Consider the following 18,217-nt stretch of genomic DNA (forward strand, 5'->3'; position numbering starts at 1 on the left):
ACTTCCCCAGCTTGTAGCCTGCTCATTGCCTCAAAAGAACCTGGCACCCAAGTGCTTGGAGCCAGCTTGGAGAAGAGAGCCTGAGCACAGCACTGCCCACCTAGCAGGAGGCTGCTCTGGGAGAGCCCTGGGCTCTCAGGTAAACTTGCAGCCCTTCCAAAGGTCTTGCCAGACCCAACAGAGACTTGCATCTTTTAAGTGATTCCCATCTTTCTTTGCAGTACTGTGGTGCAAGTGCTCTTTCATGTGGTAAGCGTGGTCTTTGGCTTCATGCCTGGAAGTTAGCTCTCTCCACAGCCAGAGCCTGCCTGGAAAGAGAAAGCAGGAGAAAGGCACTTTGGTCACCCTGGGGCTTCCAGTACCACAATGCCACTACAGTCTGCAGCAAGCCCTGCTGTTTTGTCTTAGTTTCCTCCCCTTTACCACCAAAATCATCTTTTCTGTCACAACTGGAAATGGTGGGGCCCTAGGACACCTCAAGCTAGCTGAACTCACCCTGCTAGCCCTGGGAAGCTCTGCATCCCAGAAGCACAACCCTGCCAAGAGCAGGTGTCTTCATTAGCACCAGTCCAAGGTCACAGGCACTGCCAACCACTGCAGGCACTTGTTTGGGTTCACTTCAGCCCTGCCCGTTCCAGCAGTCATTTTGTGCTGTCCGTCGCAGAACCACAGAATCTATCTGGTTGAAAGAGACCCCCAAGCTCATCCAGCCCCACCCTTGACCCAACACTGAAGGGTCAGCACTAAACCATGTCCCTAAGCACCAGCTCCAGAAGAACATGTTGAAGGAATTAATGGCAACATGGTAAATGTTTACCAATTTGGGGTAAAAATGGGACATGTGCTGCCTGGTAGAGCACCATCCAAAAACATTAAGATCAGCTGGCCTCTCGCTTCAGGATCTTTCCCAGCTGTCACTACCAAGGAAATGGGCAGCTGGTCTAAGGAGCAGTTATGAGCCCTAGAGAAAAAGCATCCAGTTCTACTTTGTCAACCTGCAAGTGGAATAGTTCATCTGCCAGAGCATCATCCCCTTCTAGGAGGACTTCCAAGCATGGGCAGCACACTATGCTTCTCTTCCGTAGCTTCAAAGGTTTTAGAGTAGCAATTAGCGGTGCTCTGTTTCCTGTGCTGCAAGCAAAGGCCTGGTGTGTGCTTTTCCCAGGCCCATGCTTCTTCTGAAGCTGTGCTACATTGACAGACTTTGGGTACAAGGAGTAGCAGAGGGTGAGAAAGGACAAGCATTGGTTTTGCACAGTGCAGGCACTGTCTTCGAGGCAGGAATCACAGAATCCCAGAGTGGTTGGGGGTTGGAAGGGACCTTTGGAGATCATCTACTCCAACCCCTCTGTGAGAGCAGGGTCACCTGGTCTAGGGATCAGGTTGCACAGGAACACATCCAGGTGGGTTTTGATAGTCTCCAGAGAAGGAGACTCCACAACCTCTCTGGGCAGCCTGTCCCAGCTCCACCACCTTCAAAATGAAGTTTTTTTTCCTTAAGCTCAAGTGCAGCCTCCCCAGGTTTGTGTCCATTGCCTCTTATCCTATCTCTGGACCCCACCAAAAAGAATCCAGCTCCATCCTCATGACCTCCACCCTTTGAAAGCATCACTTTCTTAGAAGAGCCTCTCCAGATGTTTCAGTTGAATCTCACCTTTTGTTGTCTGAATTTGGGGCCACAAACTATTGTGTTTTCTTGGTCTGGAGCCATCATCTTTCTCAAGGCCAAGCATTTGCTTCCTGTTGCTTTCCTGGTCTTTGCTGGGGGCTGCTGCATCAAGTCATCACATGGAGAAAATCAGCAATCCTTCAGGCAATCCTTCTGTGGACCTTGGGCTCCTGTGATCATTCCAGGTTGCCAAGTCTGCCAGCCACAAATGTTTGTCTCCCTGTGAGTCAGCCTCGCTCCAGGTAGAATAAATCCTCACATGTGCCGAGCTGTGGTCAGGATCTTGACCTTCTGTTTACACAGCTCTCACCACTCTCCACAGCCTCTCTGATTTATGATGCTTCCCAAAGCAAAATTACAAGTTTCCTGCTTGTTGGGAAGCTAATTTGATGTGTGCTTGTGATAAGGGCATTCCCTTGCTGGCAGCTCCCTTTCCTGGAGGGTGGCAGGACTCTGGGTGCTGGAATGGAGTCAGACAATGCCCTGCAATGTCGCTCTGCCTGGCAGATTCTTGGCAGTCGTTACCTACCCTTATGAGACTCCATTGTGTGGACATCAACGTCTCCATCTCAGACTACTCTGAGGCAGCAAGTTTGTGGCTAGGAATTTGCCTTTCTAAATGTTCCTTAGGCATTTTCCCATCCAGTTGAGACTCAGAAAGTAATGTTGGGGACTCGATCAGATAGCTAGCTCCTCTGGAGTGTCAACTGAACAATGGTCCCATCCCATTTGTGTCCTGGTGGCTGTTGTTAATTTTCAGTCATCTCTAATAGCCAAGGACATCCTCACTCAAGGAAAGGAAGAAGTGTTCTTCTCCCAGGTAACAAGTGACAGGAGGAGAGGAAATGGCCTCAAGTTACACCAGGGGAGGTTTAGGTTGGATATGAGAAGCAATTTTTTGCAGCTACACAGATAAGCTCCCCAGGGAGGTGGTTAAATCTCCATCCCTGAAGGTGTTGAAAAGATGAAGAGATGTGGTGCAGAGAGACATGATTTAACACCAGCCACGGTCGAATTAAATGGTTGGATTTGATGGTCTTGAAGGTCCTTTCCAACCAAAATGGTTCTGTAATTCTAGGGAAGCTGGGCATGGTAATCTGAAATGGGAAGCTTGAAGCTCAAGGTGGAGCAGCCCATCCATTTATGTTGTGGGGTGTCTACTGCAGGCTTGATTTTGACATTGAGAACTTTGAAGCACAGCTTGAATGCAGGCAGGGGCAAGAAAATGGGCAGGGGCCATTCACACACTAACCTGGCCCCAGGATCCAGTTCGTTTAACCTCTAAAAATTAAAGGTTAGCTCAATAACCTAGAGCAGGATTCAGTTCCTACCTCCTGTGGGGAGTTTTGTTTGTTTGTTTGAATATTTATTGCAACAACTCTGCCTTTCCATATTCCACATTCAACTTCGTTATCATTCCTGCTGAGCTCTTAGTTTCAACATTGCCTTGTGGCAACAAGTTCTGCTGGTAAATGATGGGAACTGGCAGCCCAGGCCAACTGTGTCCTGGGTTGCATCAAAAGAAGCACAGGCAGCAGGGTAAGAGAGCGGATTCTGCCTTCTGCTCTGCTCTGCTCTGCTCTGCTCTGCTCTGCTCTGCTCTGGTGGGACCTCACCTGCAGTGCTGTGTCCAGCTATGAAGTCCTCAACACAGGAAGGACATTGCCTTGATGGAGTGGGTCCAGAGGAGGCCACAAAGATGACCAAGGGGGCTGGAGCATCTCACGTATGAGGACAGGCTGGGAGAGTTGAGGCAGTTCAGCCTGGAGAAGAGAAGGCTCCAGGATGGCCTTAGGACAGTCTTCCAGTACTTGAAGGGGCTGGAGGAAGGCTGGGAAGGGACTGTTCGGAAGGGTCTGTGGTGATAGAATGAGGGGCAATGATTTGAAACTGGAGCAGGGCAGATTTAGGTTGGGCATCAAGAGGAAATTCTTCACAGTGAGAGTGGTGAAACACTGGAACAGGTTGCCCAAGGCTGTGATTGGGGCCACCTCCCAGGGAACGCTGAAGGTCAAACTCGCTGTGTCCCTGTGCAGCCTGCTCTAGCTGGAGGTGTCCCTGCTGAGTGCAGGGGGGGGTGGACAAGATGCCCTTGAAGGATCCTTTCCAACCCAGTGAATGCATTCCATGACTCTCTGAGGCTGTGAGGGAAGATGGTTCTTTCTCTGGGTTTTAAAGACACCGCCTCCAACTTCAGCCAATTTCCCCAGGTCCTTGTGAGACAAGACGAGGCACATCTGAGCACTGTTCTTTATTTGCTCTGCATGTCCTCCCTCAGGTAAAGAAGCCGAGCTGCCCGCTCGCTCCTCATCGCAGGGACTCGTAACAACCTGTCCCCCACGGTGGGCGTGCAGCCTGGGCTGCCCTGCGCCCACAGCAGGCAAGGAAAGGCAGCAGGGCACCTTTGCAAGGGGCCTCGTTCGTTACCTACGTGGAGTTCTCTGGCATCTGGGCAGCTCTTGGTGATCATCTAGCTTCTGTCAACTGAGAGACAACCCAGAAAGAGGAGGAGCAGAGCCAGAGCTCTGTCGTTCTTTGCCCCACTCTAGTTCCCAGGCTCTGGCGTTCTCCTCCTGGCCTCTTCACCCAAGTGTGTTGAGTGAAGGAAGCCGCCTTCTGTTCTGTTTTAAACCTGTGTGTCAACATCAGCCCAGGGGTGAAGAATTGGCTCTGCCTTAAGGAGATTGTTTTTCATGTAGTTCTGTGGAGGTAAATGAGGAGACACTGGGAGGTTTCTGTGGCACACACAGAGCGCACGGGCAGCAAATCACCACCACAGATGGCATCTGGCACAGGCCCTGCTGGGATTGGGGATGCTGGTAGGGACCCTGGGTTGTTTCTCTTCCACAGGTTGTAATTGGTTTGGGGTTTTTTGGCACAATAAATTTACATTTAAGGATTTTTTTTTCATTTAATTGATTTTTTTTTAATTACTGTATTGGATTATCTTGACAGATTTATAACCATGTAAAGTGTGGAGGAGTTCCTGTGTTCATCCATTTACACTGTAAACTAATCTTGCCGCTGCATGTTGCTGCCTTTTTTTTCCTCCTTTTGAGTCGTATTCATTGCTTCATAGGAGTGTCCTCTCTGTTTTCTTAGCGATGTACCGGTTTGCTGTGTTAATCCATGCTGGGTTTATCTAGCAACTAGCTGCCCAAACATCTTAAAAATAATGGCTCTAATGGCTGAGCATCAGGAGTGGGTTTGGGAGTATTTTTAGCAGGGCAGGAAAACAAAACAAAACTAAACAAAACAAAAAAAAAAAAAAAAAGCCAAACAAAGCCACAAACCACCTAAAAAGAAGAAATTGTTTTTCCAGGTTGATGCAGAAGAGACATTTGTCAAGATGCTTCTTATTTGAATGTTTAACAAATAATTAGCTGGCAGTGTAAACAAAAATCCATTTGTGAATCCCAAAGAACGTGAAGGTGGTTGGGAGGGGGAAGTATTTTCAAAAGACTGCCTGGGAGCTGTAGAAAGTTAAAATGAGCCACTGGCTTATATTGTTCTCAAAAGATGGTGACATAGAAACATGCTTCTAATTCTTGAGTGTGGTAGGGAACTGGCTCAAGTTGGGTTTGAGCAGCAGTCAGGAAAATGTTATTTGAATTTGTGTGATTAACCACAGGAGGGAAAAAGGGAAGGGTTTGGGGGATTTATTTTGCTGTCATTAAAGTTCTGGCTGTCATTATTTGGCTATCATTAAAATTTGTGCCACTAAGGGGCAAAAGCATCAAGCTTTCTTCTGCAGCCTTGATCGAGTCCTGCACAGGAGAATTCACAGCTCAGAAGTCAGTCAGAGTTTCTGGTGTCTGAGGGCAGAATTTAGTGTCTATGTCGCTATCCCAAACTCGGGCTTGGGCTCCTTCCTAATCAGTGAGGAGAGTTCTGGTGGATGTCAAGTGAAGGGAAGAATAGAGCACACAGCCTTCACCACTCCAGCCAGACAATGCCATTAGAAAATGGCACTGAGGGCTGTTGCAAGAGAATTCCCCTGAATTCCTGGAGAAAGAAGAAAACAAGAACGTATGGATTTAAAAAATTGAAAAGGAAAACAGAAGAAAAGGGGAGAAGGAGAGGGAGAGAGAAGAGAGAGAGAGACGGGAAAGGGAGAGGGAGAGGGAGAGGGAGAAGAGAAGAGAGAAAAGAGAAGAGAAGAGAAGAGAAGAGAAGAGAAGAGAAGAGAAGAGAAGAGAAGAGAAGAGAAGAGAAGAGAAGAGAAGAGAAGAGAAGAGAAGAGAAGAGAAGAGAAGAGAAGAGAAGAGAAGAGAAGAGAAGAGAAAAGAGAGAAGAGAAGAGAAGAGAAGAGAAGAGAAGAGAAGAGAAGAGAAGAGAAGAGAAGAGAAGAGAAGAGAAGAGAAGAGAAGAGAAGAGAAGAGAAGAGAAGAGAGAGGAGAAAAAAGAAAATAAAAGAAAAAAGAAAAAAAAAGAAAAGAAAAGAAAAGGAAAAGAAAAGGGAAAAGAAAAGGGGAAAAAGGAAAAAAGAGAAAAGAAAAAAAAGAAAATGAAAGGAAGCAAAGCAAAAGCACAAGAGAGGAAGTGGGGGAGATAGATAATAAATGAGAGAAACCTTACCAGAGTGCTGCTCAGATCCTATCTAAATCTAGAGCCCTGGTCAGAGCTGTGTTGCCTTTTGACATGAAGCCTGTTTGGGCTTCGTTTCTGGTTCTGCATTCCCCCGACCTCTCCCCAAGCTCCAGGCGCGCGTAGGATGTTTGCAGCGCCGCGCACTCCTGTCTGAAGACTGCTTTCAGGAGTCACTATTGAGCTAGAGGAGAAGAAGCTATGAGCAGAATTATGCCTCCAAGAGAATAATCTGTTCTGCTAGACAGTTAACCAGGTGAGGTTAAACACAAGGAGATGGATTCTGGTCCCTTTTTGGAAACCTGACAGTCTTCTTTTTAAGATACAATGTAAAGTGCTTTATCCTGAGATTAGGTATTGTGGCAGAAGCTAAAACTGCCTTTTTCCCCCCTAACCGTGCCAGAATACAACCTCCTTTTCTTTCCGCGCTAACAAGACTACTTTGCCACCACAGCCCACTCTAAGTAATTAAATCAATCCTTTGTACTTACCGTATTCTCCTCTAGTGACGGTACTAGATCTGATTATGTGCTTCATGCATATTCAAAGTACGGCACTGACAGCTCTTTAATGAGCTCTTACTTAATCAGGACGAACAATGTTCATCTTGTTCTTTTTCTTTTCTTTTTTTTTTTCCTTCCCTCATACATTAGAGCTAGGAACAGTTGGGGAAAAAAATAAATGAAACATCCAGCATTCATTTGAAAAATATATTGTACTTTGAAAAGTGTCTAAGCTGGGGAAGTTGCATTCTGCCCTTTAAAAGTCTGGTGGACAAATTGGATTACTAGTATTGGATTAAATAACAAATGGTTAGAGGAGAAATGAGAAAAGCTCGCTGTGATCACAGGCTTTCATATTTTTTGTTACTTATAAAGCTGAAGGGGTCTTTAACCAGTTATTAAAGTCAGGATTAATTTGTAATGGTCCAACTTACTAGCTTTAAAAGAGGTTGTTTGTTGTTGTTGTTGTTTTTCATCTCAGACAATAGCATAATGCGTGCATCGCTGGGGGAGAAACGCCAGGTTACTGTCTGGGGGGGATGGATAGATTTTTTTTTCCTCCTCAAATAAGGGGTTTGCACACATTGGATTCATTGGGATTTGGTTTGGCGTTTTTTTGTTTGTTTTTTTTTCCTCTTCATGTAAATAATCTGCACAGTAATATTTACTTATTTAAGCAATTTTTCCCCAAGTTTTAATTTTTCAGGCATTTGTAAGCAAGTCGCTTCAATATTTTGTCTTAACGCTTGCAAAGTGGAAACAAAAAACCCCACCGTGGCAGCAGGGGTGTTACAGAGTGAAATTGTGTTGAAGGAAGGCTTTTTTTTTTTTTAATCCCTAATTTATTTCTTTATTTAGATGTATAAATTGTAAAGATGAGTTTAGCTTTTGTAGTGACCATGGTTAGTTTCGCTTTATCGAAGTGTTTCATGTGCATCGTTCCACCAAAGGGAAAAAAAAAACAAACAAACAAACACAAAAAACCCCCACCTTTACACAAAAACAAAATACAAGAATAAAAAAGAAAAAAGAAAAAAAAAGTAATGTGCTCCTGGCAGTTGTGTTTGCTGAAAAGAGTTATTTCAATTTCTTAGATCTGCGAGTTCATCTTGGTTTTGCTTGCCTGGGAAGAGACTCCTCTCTCTTTCAGCTCCCCTGCACAAGAATTTAAAAAGCTGATGGTCAACAACTGAAATATCAGCATCAGCTGCTATTAATATTGCACACATGTGGCATTTCACTGATCAAAAAAGGCCTTCACCAGGGTACAATTGGCCTTTTTCCAAATTGCAAGCTTTTTCTCAGCTTTTCCTTTTTTTTTCCCCCCTCTTTCTTCTTTTGTTGCTGCCCGGGGATTTGTGCCTATCACAGACGATATCACATGATCGGTGTCAGGGCATCACATGGCTGCAAAGTGAATACAAAAACAGATTAAAAATTCTGAGGGAGAAAAAAAAATAAAAAAAGAAAAACAACCCTGCAACAAAACAATCAAGACCTTGTTAACTCACTTTTAAACCAGCCTATGCTGGGGACATTGCGTGGGCTTCAGCGTCAAGCCTGGAAAGAGCTAAACAGGCACCTGTTCAGATCTGACCTGACAGCTCCAAGCTTTACCTACAGCTCTGCTCCTCATGTGTTGCAACCCAACTTTGTTAGGGAGGAATGCTTTCAGAGAAAGAAGTTTCTGTCTCCGTGTCCTTACCTTCAGATTGCACAGCATGAAATTCAAGTTCAGCTCCACCACCCAGTCCAGCTCCTTCGGAACGTTTGTCTCCTGTTTCTTTTTCAGGGCTTGCAACATGGAATGCAGCCAGAGCTTGCATTTACAACACCATCTTTTAGCCAAGGAGCCCAGACTGTTCCAAGCCCAGCAAATTTAGTCTCTTACATGGAGTAAAATGTTGCTTTGGCCATGCACATCTGGCTGTAAGAACTTATTTTCACCAGTGGTGTGGCAAGGTGGCAACAGCTCCCTGAAAGGAGGTTGCAGTGAGGTGGGAGTACGTCTCTTCTCCCTAGTATCAGGTGATAGAGCAATAGGAAAAGACCTCAAGTTGCACCAGGGTGGGTTTAGGTTGGGTATTAGGAAAAATTTCTTTGCTGCAAGAATGGTCAGGCACTGGAACAAGCTGCCTAGAGAGGTGGTGGAGTCACCATCCCTGGAGGTGTTCAAGAGATGTGTGGCCATGGCACCTGGGCCATGGTTTAGTGGCCATGGTGGTGTTGGGTTGAAGGTTGGACTGGACGATCTTGGAGGGGTTTTCCAACTGGAACAATTCTATGATTCTGTGAGTGTGATGCATCACAGGATAGAGTGGTCCTTTTGCAGGAATAACAGAGGCAATCTGTCCTCCTTTGCTTTCCCTCTACCCCAAATAAATTTGAGCTACTTGGTGCATTTCAGTGCAAGGTTGCTAATATTGATTCCCCTGCTCCTAAAAGCAGACTGTGTTAGCTGGACCACTCCTGCAAGACCTTTGATCTGTAGCTTTAACTGCAAGTGTGCCTCGAAGTTCTCATCCTCTTCCAGGGAGTTCAGAACTGCTGAATGTTGTGAATACCGTGGCCTAACATTTCCTGCACTAAACCAGAAGCTGGAGGTTTTGGGGGAGAGCATTTCTATGTGACAAATTTCTTTCTCCTTTGCTCCATTGCCCAGGAGCTAGGCCCTGCTGCTTCTGCTTGGAAATAGGCTGCAGGGCCACCTCCATTTTGGAATGCTCTTTTCTTTTCCCATCAGTTTCCTAGCAAATCATGGGTACCCTAAAAGCACTCTCCCAGGAGCAGTTCCATCAACCAGGAGCTTCCCAGGGTGAGAAGTGGATATGGGAGGATATGAATATGGGATATGCACACCTCAGAAAGGAGTGCATGGTGTAACTTTTTCTCACTGTGTGGGTCCACCAGCTCTGCTCTGAGCTGACCTGCTTCACTCTTCATCAGCTTAGCTTCCCTCACGTGGATGCACCAAGGTGAGGGGAATCAAATGGTTCGGAGAAGGCTGGTGACCTTCCCTTGCACACAGCAGGGTCACAGCAGGGTGAGGAGGTGGTTCTGCATGCAGATCTAGGCTTGCACACCCCCGTGGCATTGGGGTGTGAACATGCACATGGCGGGCACGTACATGCAAGCATTTCAAACGCTCCCGTCCAGAAATTGAAAGCTTTCTTTTAGAGCACAATATTTTTTCTGGTGGCTTTCCAGCTTCAGGTGCTGGAGAAATAGTTTCTCTGCAATGAGGGATCCCACTGTTGAAGGTCGCTTCCCCGAGTGTACAGCACCTCGCATCAGAGGTTTCAAAACCCTTTCCAAGCATCAAAGAATTCACTTCTAGCACCCTTGCAGGATGAGTGCAGCTGATCGTCCCCTTGCTACACAGCTGGAGCTCCAGTGTGGAGGTCTGCCCACAGGCTCCCAGTGGAGCAGTGTCAAAGCTGGAAGAAGTACTCAGAATTCTGACTCAGCTCATCCTCCTTTGACCTTATTCCAGGTCTCTTCCCAGGTGACTTCTAGCTGTAAGAAACTGTTGAGTTTCATACTTCAGTGAGGATCATAGAGTCCTTGCTTCTCAGCTCAACTTGAGAGATGAGATTGGCAGGACAGCACAGAGGTGCAGAGGCCACAAAGGACTTTGATGAGGTTTCTTCCAGTCCCTGAGCTCAAAAAGAGTGGAATTCAGCTAACTGACCCTGCTGTGTGGAAAGGACAGCCTGGAGCCTTCTGGATGCTTGTCTTGTGCTGGTGCAGAGGTGGTGACACAGAGGCTTACAGAGCCTGGTGGAGCGTAGCACTGCCATATGCACACAGGGACCCTTAGGTACCTGGGCCCCAAAATGATTCCTGCTGGTGCAGATGCTCCCTTTGATTGCCAGCTGAGGAGAGGAGGAGTTCTTCCTTCTCAGAGAATCTGAGTGGGTGCCTGCACCTTGACCAAGGCTTCAGGATTCCCATCTTCTGTGCAGCTACTTTGACCCCTACCATGTCATCCCAACTTGTGTCGGGTTTGCATGTGTGGAGGAGATCTTGCCCACAAGGATTGTTTCTGTGTTTGGAAGCCCATGATGGGCAGAGGTCTCTTAGCAGCAAGTTGGATTGTTTTGGTTTGGTTTGATTTTTTTCAATTGGGAACATCACAACAGTGTAGTTCTTTTGGGTGCATGTAAGAGACAATGGACTTTTTAAAAGGTGCTTATGTAGGTCAGGGCACCAGCTGACAAGGAATACTGTTTGCAAAGGTTTGTTTGTGGAGCAGGCAGGAGTGGGCAGCAGGACTCGTAGCCATGTGGTAGGTTTCCCATTTGAGAGTATCCCTGGTAATGCTGGGTGTCCTTGGAGGACTGAGATGTAACAGTTTGTGACATGCCACCTAAGTCATGGAATTCTTTGGCTTGCAGGAAGGAACACAGAAGAAGAAGAAGCTATGATGCAGGAGTGGTTCATGCTGGTTAATAAGAAGAATGCCTTAATAAGACGGATGAACCAGCTCTCCCTGCTGTAAGTATGGATGCACACAGGTGTTTGCAACAGGGTGACTTGCTGCAGCCTTCACACATCAGACAGATGCAAAACCTTTTTGCTCTCTTCCCACTGGACTTCAAAAACACTCCCTCAAAAGTCAGATGTTTTGTGGAACACCTCAGTAGCTTGGTTTCCCTCCCATTTCAGACCTGACAATGAGAAATGTGTGGTGTGGTGGCACCAGATTAGCCAGAGCTGAGGGGGGAAAAAAAGGAACAATTAAAGCAATAGTTACATTTTCAAAGGCCAACAGTAGAATAAAATTACATTTTAAAAGTGCAGGAGTAGATCTGGATCGTGCCTCAGATGTGACAGGTGAGGAGAGAGAGCAAAACCCCAGTTGCCACCCACTTCTTAGCAGATGCCATCACTAGTTCTGTGGCACCAGGCTGCTGGGAAGAGGTTAGAGGCTCAGTCCACAGCAGTGATGCCACCAGGACTACAAAGGAAGGACACAGCATTGGGTTTTTTTTTTGAACTGGCACTGGCAAGGAAGGGAACAGAGGCTGCTGACTTTTAGAGCCATTCTGCCCTCTGTGCTTCTTTTCCATCTGCTTTCAGCTGGATTATATTTCTTTCAGTAATGCCACCTAGTGTAGATGCCTGCATACTTCCCTGGGAAAAGCCTGTCCTCCCGAATTTCCTACCCTGCCTGAACTCAACAGAAGATTCTACCTTCAAAATAATCAAATTAATATTTTCATTATTCATTAGGGCCGAATGCATACAGGATAATAATTCCACTGCCATATTCTCTGGGTGGATGGGCTGAGGCTGGAAGTTGTTCATGGGATCTGGGGAAATGTTTTATACTTAGGACATTCCACAATAACTGCTCCAGGGATGGCTATGAAATCATTATGTCCTGTAGCACCAGAGAGTTGCAGTGCTGGGGTGAAAGCTAACGTTAGGGAGGTGTCAGCCCTGCGGTTGAATGTGCCACCTGAGCCAGGTTTGAAGTTTGTGTATCACTTGTTTGGAGTGGCTTAAAGTTCCAGAGAAAAGTCAGTTCCCAAGTCCTAAAATCAATGTAAGTTAAAGGTTCTTTTAAGCGTTTAATGATTTAGTAATTAACATATTGATGAACTTTTGCGACTTGCCTAGGGAAAAAGAACATGACCTGGAAAGGCGCTACGAGCTGCTCAACCGGGAGCTGAGAGCCATGCTGGCTATCGAAGGTAAGAGCGGCGGCGGGCACCAAGGCAAGGCAAACGCTGCCTGCCAGGGGTGGCTGCCTGAAAGCACCAAAGGTGGAGGCTTCTCTGTTGCAAATAAGGGCCGATAATCACGACCAATTAACACGGCATTTCAAGTGGTAGCACACAGCAAACACCTGGGGCTGCCATCCCATTCTTAAGTTTTATTGGGGAAACAAACAGACCAACAAAGTCTGAGGTATGGTACAAAGAAATAGTCTCCATGGAAGAAACTTTGGAAACAAAGTGTTGAGGAGGTAAATGTTTGCCCAGGGTTCGTTACTTTTTATGGCAGTAAGGCTCTCCCTGGCTTTCCCTGCCTCATCCAGTGGAAGGGGTGACCCACAGAAGGAGGCCTCCTTCTTTTATTCTTTCAGGACTGTTTTACAACAGTATCTCACTGCGGGGGGAGGGAGGGAAGGAAAAAGAAGTGTGCTGAGTTTGGTGGTGAAAGCCCCGCTTGCCAAGAGGGGGTGTTTGCTGGCGAGGGCCGCCGGGAGCAGCGCGATGCTCCGTGCCGCTCGGCTCTCCTGGGCGGCTCTCCTGGGCGCAGCCACCCCACCGGAGCGCTACCCCTGGGAAGATTGACGCGGGGGATAAGCGAAACAATCGCCTCCTTTCCGTGGGGCTTTCAGGTGGATTGTACAGTAATCCTGGGGATGATTCAGAATCAAAAATAAACATCCAGCCAGCTTAAAACCATTGCTTGCACTATTTTCTTATTTAAATATCTTAAGTGTTTTCTAATGCCGCGGCGCTGGCAGCTCTCAGGCACAAATGCTGCCTTACAGTTCAAAGATGTTTGCTTAGAAGTTAATCCTTTGGGCTCTGTAAAATGGACCTTTTGTCTAATCAATGCAAATTGATTTTGCTATTCCGTATTGACCTCTCAACCCTTTGACTGTCCATGGTAATTTCTTTCTTCACCTGATAAGGTACCTGATCCATAATAAATCAATTCTAATTAGTTTGGAGACTTGACTGGGAGCACAAGTTTGTAGGAAGAAAGCAGCAGGTTTCAGGTAGCTTTTTCATCTCTCTCCTTCTGTGGTTATATATATACTTTTTTTTTTTTTTTTTTTTTTTTTTTTTTTTTTTTTTTTTTTTGCATAAGACTACACTCCCTATATTGGTGGAGTTGGATAATCTTGATGATCTTGAAGGTCTTTTCCAACCGAAATGATTCTATGATTCTCTTCTTGGGTGAACTGCAATCATAAATATATACACAGCTTTCCACAGAGATTAATTGGGAATGATGCTAATGAAACATTTAGAATAAAATACTCCAAAACCAGAGAGGAGCTAGGAGATGCTGGATTTAAATCCCTTATTTCAGTCTTTAATTGCCTCTTTTATATATTACTGCTTTGGAACATCCCAGCAGCAGCCTTTGAATGTCCAACAACCTCTGCCATCACACCGACTTGAACAAAAATCTGTCCATTTTTCTTCTTGTAAATTAAGAGAGGGATTCCAAAAGTCCTCCTTTTTTTTTTTTTTCTCTCTCTTTTGTTTTTGTTTTGGTGGGGGTTTTGCATTTTTGTTTGTTTAGTTGGTTGGTTGGGTTTTTGTAGGGTTTTTTTGGTGTTTTGTTTTGTTCCCAATGTTGATATGGTAAATAGGGGTTTAGGGAGAAAACATAAGTGCTGGAGAATTGTGGTGATTGGTAATTTATTAATTTACTTGTTTATTTATACAACAAAGACTTTATTTAGCATTTTAACCCTCTGTAAGATTATGATGATGATGATGATGATGATGATGATGATGATGATGATGATGATGATGATGATGATGATAAGAACTTCTAGGACTTACCTGCTTTTACCTTAAAAAGCATATGAAAGGAGAAACTCTTCCAGGAAACCCCCAAACACATTTGTGACATCTCACCCCTCCGTGTGTACGTTGGCACTCTGACACAGGCTGGGGTGCAAGGATGCACTTTTTTGGGGCAGCAGCAGGAAAACCCACACCACTTGTGATAAATGTAGAAGAAGCAGGAGCTGCCCATACAGCCCTGTGCTGTCTGCTCCGAGGCCATTTAGCTGATTGCTAATAAGCACTTGGGCTCCGTGAAGGAATTGAAAAGACAGATCTCACTTTTACCAGCACCAGTTCCCAACCTGGAAAAAAATACGAGCAGGAAGAAAAACAACATTGTGATATATATTAAGAGGACAAGACTGGTTTGTTTGCCTATGAGAAAGGCAGAATGCAGCAGCCCAAACTGGAACTTAAAAAGAAAAGTCTTTGAAAGGTGCTAATTAGTGTTTTGGTAAATTGCTCTAAGTCTTCCACGCGTGACTGTGCTGTTTAAAAATCTATCAACCGATTTACTTAGCTAGTTGATGACAGGGAGGGAAAAAAAAAAAATTAAAAAGAGGGGGTGGGGTGTGGGGGGGTGGTGTTGGAAGAGAGCCTTGCCGAAGGTAGCAGCCTGCTGATGGCAGATAAAGGCAGTTTCTTGGCGGCCAGCCTGGCCTGGCCGCGCAGGCAGCGTGCGGGCAGCACTGGCGTCTGGAGGTGCTGACCGTAACAGTGCTCAGCGATGTGGAGATGGTGTCCTCTTAGCCAGCAGCTAAAATGGAGGCATGGGCAGCTGAATGGCCTTTTGGACTGTAATGGCTCTTCACAGGGAACACAGGAATGACCCAGGGAGGGGGAAAAAAAGGCATGCTTTCTTTTTTTTTTTTTCCTGCCCCCCACCTCGTTTAGCTGGAGAGATAAGACAGAGAGTTAACATCCAGCTAGAAAGTGTTCCTCTGCTTTTCCACTGCTGGGAGTGCTCCGACTAAGATCTGCAAATCCCAGCCTAAGTGGCCAAAGCAAATGGAGGTTCCCTGGGTTTGTTTCATCCCGTGCAGGTGGGGCTGGCAGTTTGGGAGCTCACCTAAACGAGGTGCTGCATTTCAGAGCCGGATTTTCACCGTGGCCAAGTGGCAGGACGCTTTACTTTCAGCTACCTGTTCTCTCCTTTCTGCTTTTTTTTTTTTTTTTTGTGCCTGTGTGTTTTTTTTTCTCTTTTCTCTTTCAAGATTTAATGCCTTCTCAGAAAAGATAAGTTCATTTTTGCACACCTTGGGGGTGGCGTGTTCATTTTCTGCCCAAGAAATGGATCCTCTTCCAGATTTTGTACATCTTGATTTATTCTTGGCTTATAGTTTGAAGTGGGTGCTCTCCTAAAAGGATTTATGCATAGGTTCACTATTTTTGTAGTTATGGTTTATATGATAAGCTTTTTATATTTAAAATCAATATGTAATCCTGTGGAGGAGCTTATCCTCTAAAACCCCATTTGTAAATCTATTTTAGCTTTGTTACACCGCGCAGCCACAGTATTCCATAGATTGATTAGGTTCAGCAGCAGAATCCTATCAAATGGCCTGCTCTGATGATGATGCAAACTCTTTCAGGATTGCTAGTTGACTGGAACTAAAGATAAGACCTGACTGCAATCCCCCAATGTGCTCTTTACAAAACTAGTGTTAATTTTCATCAAAGTGCCAGGCTTATTTATTATAGTGGCGAGGTTGAAGGTTTTACTACAAGAACTTTCCACCATTTCTATTAAAGCATTTCTATGGGAACCGGCTGCCTCTTTGCTCCAAGTAATTATCAGTTTAAGCAGTGGGAGAGGGTGTGAGGGGGTGTGGGGGGGGGGAGAGGTGGTAAAAAAAAGACAATAGGAAGTCAATGAAGATGAATAATTGAAAACATTTCTACTTTTAACGTGAATTTAGCAAAGTCTGTCGTTTCAAACTGCCCGTCGCTACCGGTGGCACAGGGACTTCAGCTTTCAACACTTTTAGCTCATACACAGCCTCGGAGCTTAATCCTATTTTTGTCCTGAGCGTAGCTTTTTAGAACAGTATTATTCTGAAATCTCCAAATTAATCACAGCCCATAGTGTAGCTTCCCGGAGCTGCAGTCAGCCTGGGGAACTCTGTGTGACAGGTGTTAGAGGTAATCCTGGCTTTAAAGGCACAACAGGTAGGAATCCAACTTGAACAGAGTTGGGTTTTTTTTTTTCTTTTAAAACCTAGGGATGCTCCTGACGCTGCAGCATTTTGTTGGCTAAACCAAAATTGCAACGTTGATCACACAAAAAATGTTGTTTAAATACTTGCCCACGTTCCTCTTTTAATCAGTTGCTACTTGCTACTCTTTATTTGGAGCTGGGGAGGGGCAGGAGGGGGAGAATCAGACTCCTGGTTGAGGAAACAAAAATGCAAGGGAATATTTCCAGCAGCAAGTTGGTTTTTTTTTTTCCTGTGGCCTATTTTAAATCAGTGCAGAAATCAAACCAAACCATTAAACCCCAAACAAATAACAACAAAAAAACCAAACCAGCCAGTTCTTGTTCCATGAAGTCCTAATATGATATTATTTACCCCACAAGGGCTACAGGATGGGGGTAACAAAAAAAAAACTAGGGAAAAAAAAAAGAAAAAGCAATTTAGGAAACCTCGTAGAAAGGGACTTAAAGGAGAAAAAGAGCAGTGAAGGAGTGAGCAAAAGCTGGACCGAAATATTTTGACTGATGTTTGCCATTTCAAAAGCTAAAATTGCTGCTGAAAACCAGAGCAAACAACCAAAAATAACACGAAAAATGCTTGGAAAAAAAATTACAGAGTTTTTCAACGGAGTGAAACACGTCAAAATTGCAAAGCCATTGAATCGAGTCCAGGGAGAGATGGTGGATTTGGGGTCCATTTCCCTTTCCAACTTCCCATGCCCCAAGGTGCCGGGCACCCCGAGCCGCAGCAAAAGGAGCGGCAGAAGCCAGGGAAAAGTGAAGCTGGAAGTTGGGGAGCAAGCAGCCATCACGTTCTCCGCTGCGCCCCTCTCCTCCTGCTCCCCGCAGCTGCCTTTCGCCCGGCCGCGCCGCGATCACGTCGCGCACGCAGGGATTTCATCTCTGTGGGCAAAAGCTTGCGGGCTGGGGGGGCTCCGGCTCGCAGAGCGGCAGCGCGGCGCGTCTGAAACGAGGGGAACTGAAGGAGCCTTCCCCCAGGCTGATCCGAAGGGCGAGCAGCGGTGGAAGTGGAGAGATCGCCCTGAGAATTGCCTCCTAAAAGGCTGCTGCCCAGATTAAACCAGCTTTGTCGCAGGAGAAATGGCCCGAGTTAGCAGGAAGCTTCAGTTCTAATCTGTGTACAGCTGGAAAATTATTTCCTTAGCCACAGTGGAGAAGTGAGCAGATTTGAGAGAGAAAAAGAAGATGACAAAGGAGGAGAAAAAAAGAAAATTAAAAAAAAAGAAAGAAGAGGAGGAAAAGGAAAAGGAGGAGGGAAAGAAAATGGAAAAGCACAAGAAGGAGAAAAATGAAAAGAAAAACGAAAATAACAAGAAAAAATTGAAAGAAAAAGGAGGGGAGGGAGAAAATGAGAAAAGGAGGGGGAAAGAGGGAAAAAAACAGAAAAATGAAGAGGAAAAAAGTGGAGAAAAAGGAAAATTAAAGATAAAAGGGAAAAGGAGGTGGAAAAGGAAAGTAACTAGAAAAAAACTCTTGGGAAGTTCTGGCAGCGCCCTGCCAGAGCAATGCTTTAGGAAGGCCCTGGTACCACGGCACCAAATGCCTTGCCTCTTGCGAGCCGCCGCCGTGCATGTTCCCCTCTGCCGAGTGTGGCCGCACACGGACACGTGTCAGCGTGGGCTCTCCCTGCGTGCACTCGTGGGCCCAGGCCGAAGGACGGCAAGGGCGTGAGGGAAGCGGCTGCGCGTTTCTGCCTTCC

At 45.7% G+C, this 18,217-nt stretch overlaps 1 protein-coding gene across 1 annotated transcript in view; it reads left to right on the plus strand.

Moving 5' to 3' along the window:
• Positions 1 to 18,217, plus strand: part of EHBP1 (EH domain binding protein 1) — a 273,205-nt gene that overhangs the window by 253,136 nt on the left and 1,852 nt on the right. Inside the window, exons 20-21 of the mRNA XM_054383732.1 lie at positions 11,157 to 11,256; positions 12,385 to 12,458. Of these exons, the coding sequence (XP_054239707.1) occupies positions 11,157 to 11,256; positions 12,385 to 12,458 (174 nt within the window). The remainder of the gene's footprint in view (positions 1 to 11,156; positions 11,257 to 12,384; positions 12,459 to 18,217) is intronic.

This window comes from Indicator indicator, chromosome 9 (assembly GCF_027791375.1).
Source record: "Indicator indicator isolate 239-I01 chromosome 9, UM_Iind_1.1, whole genome shotgun sequence".
NCBI classification, from domain to species: domain Eukaryota; kingdom Metazoa; phylum Chordata; class Aves; order Piciformes; family Indicatoridae; genus Indicator; species Indicator indicator.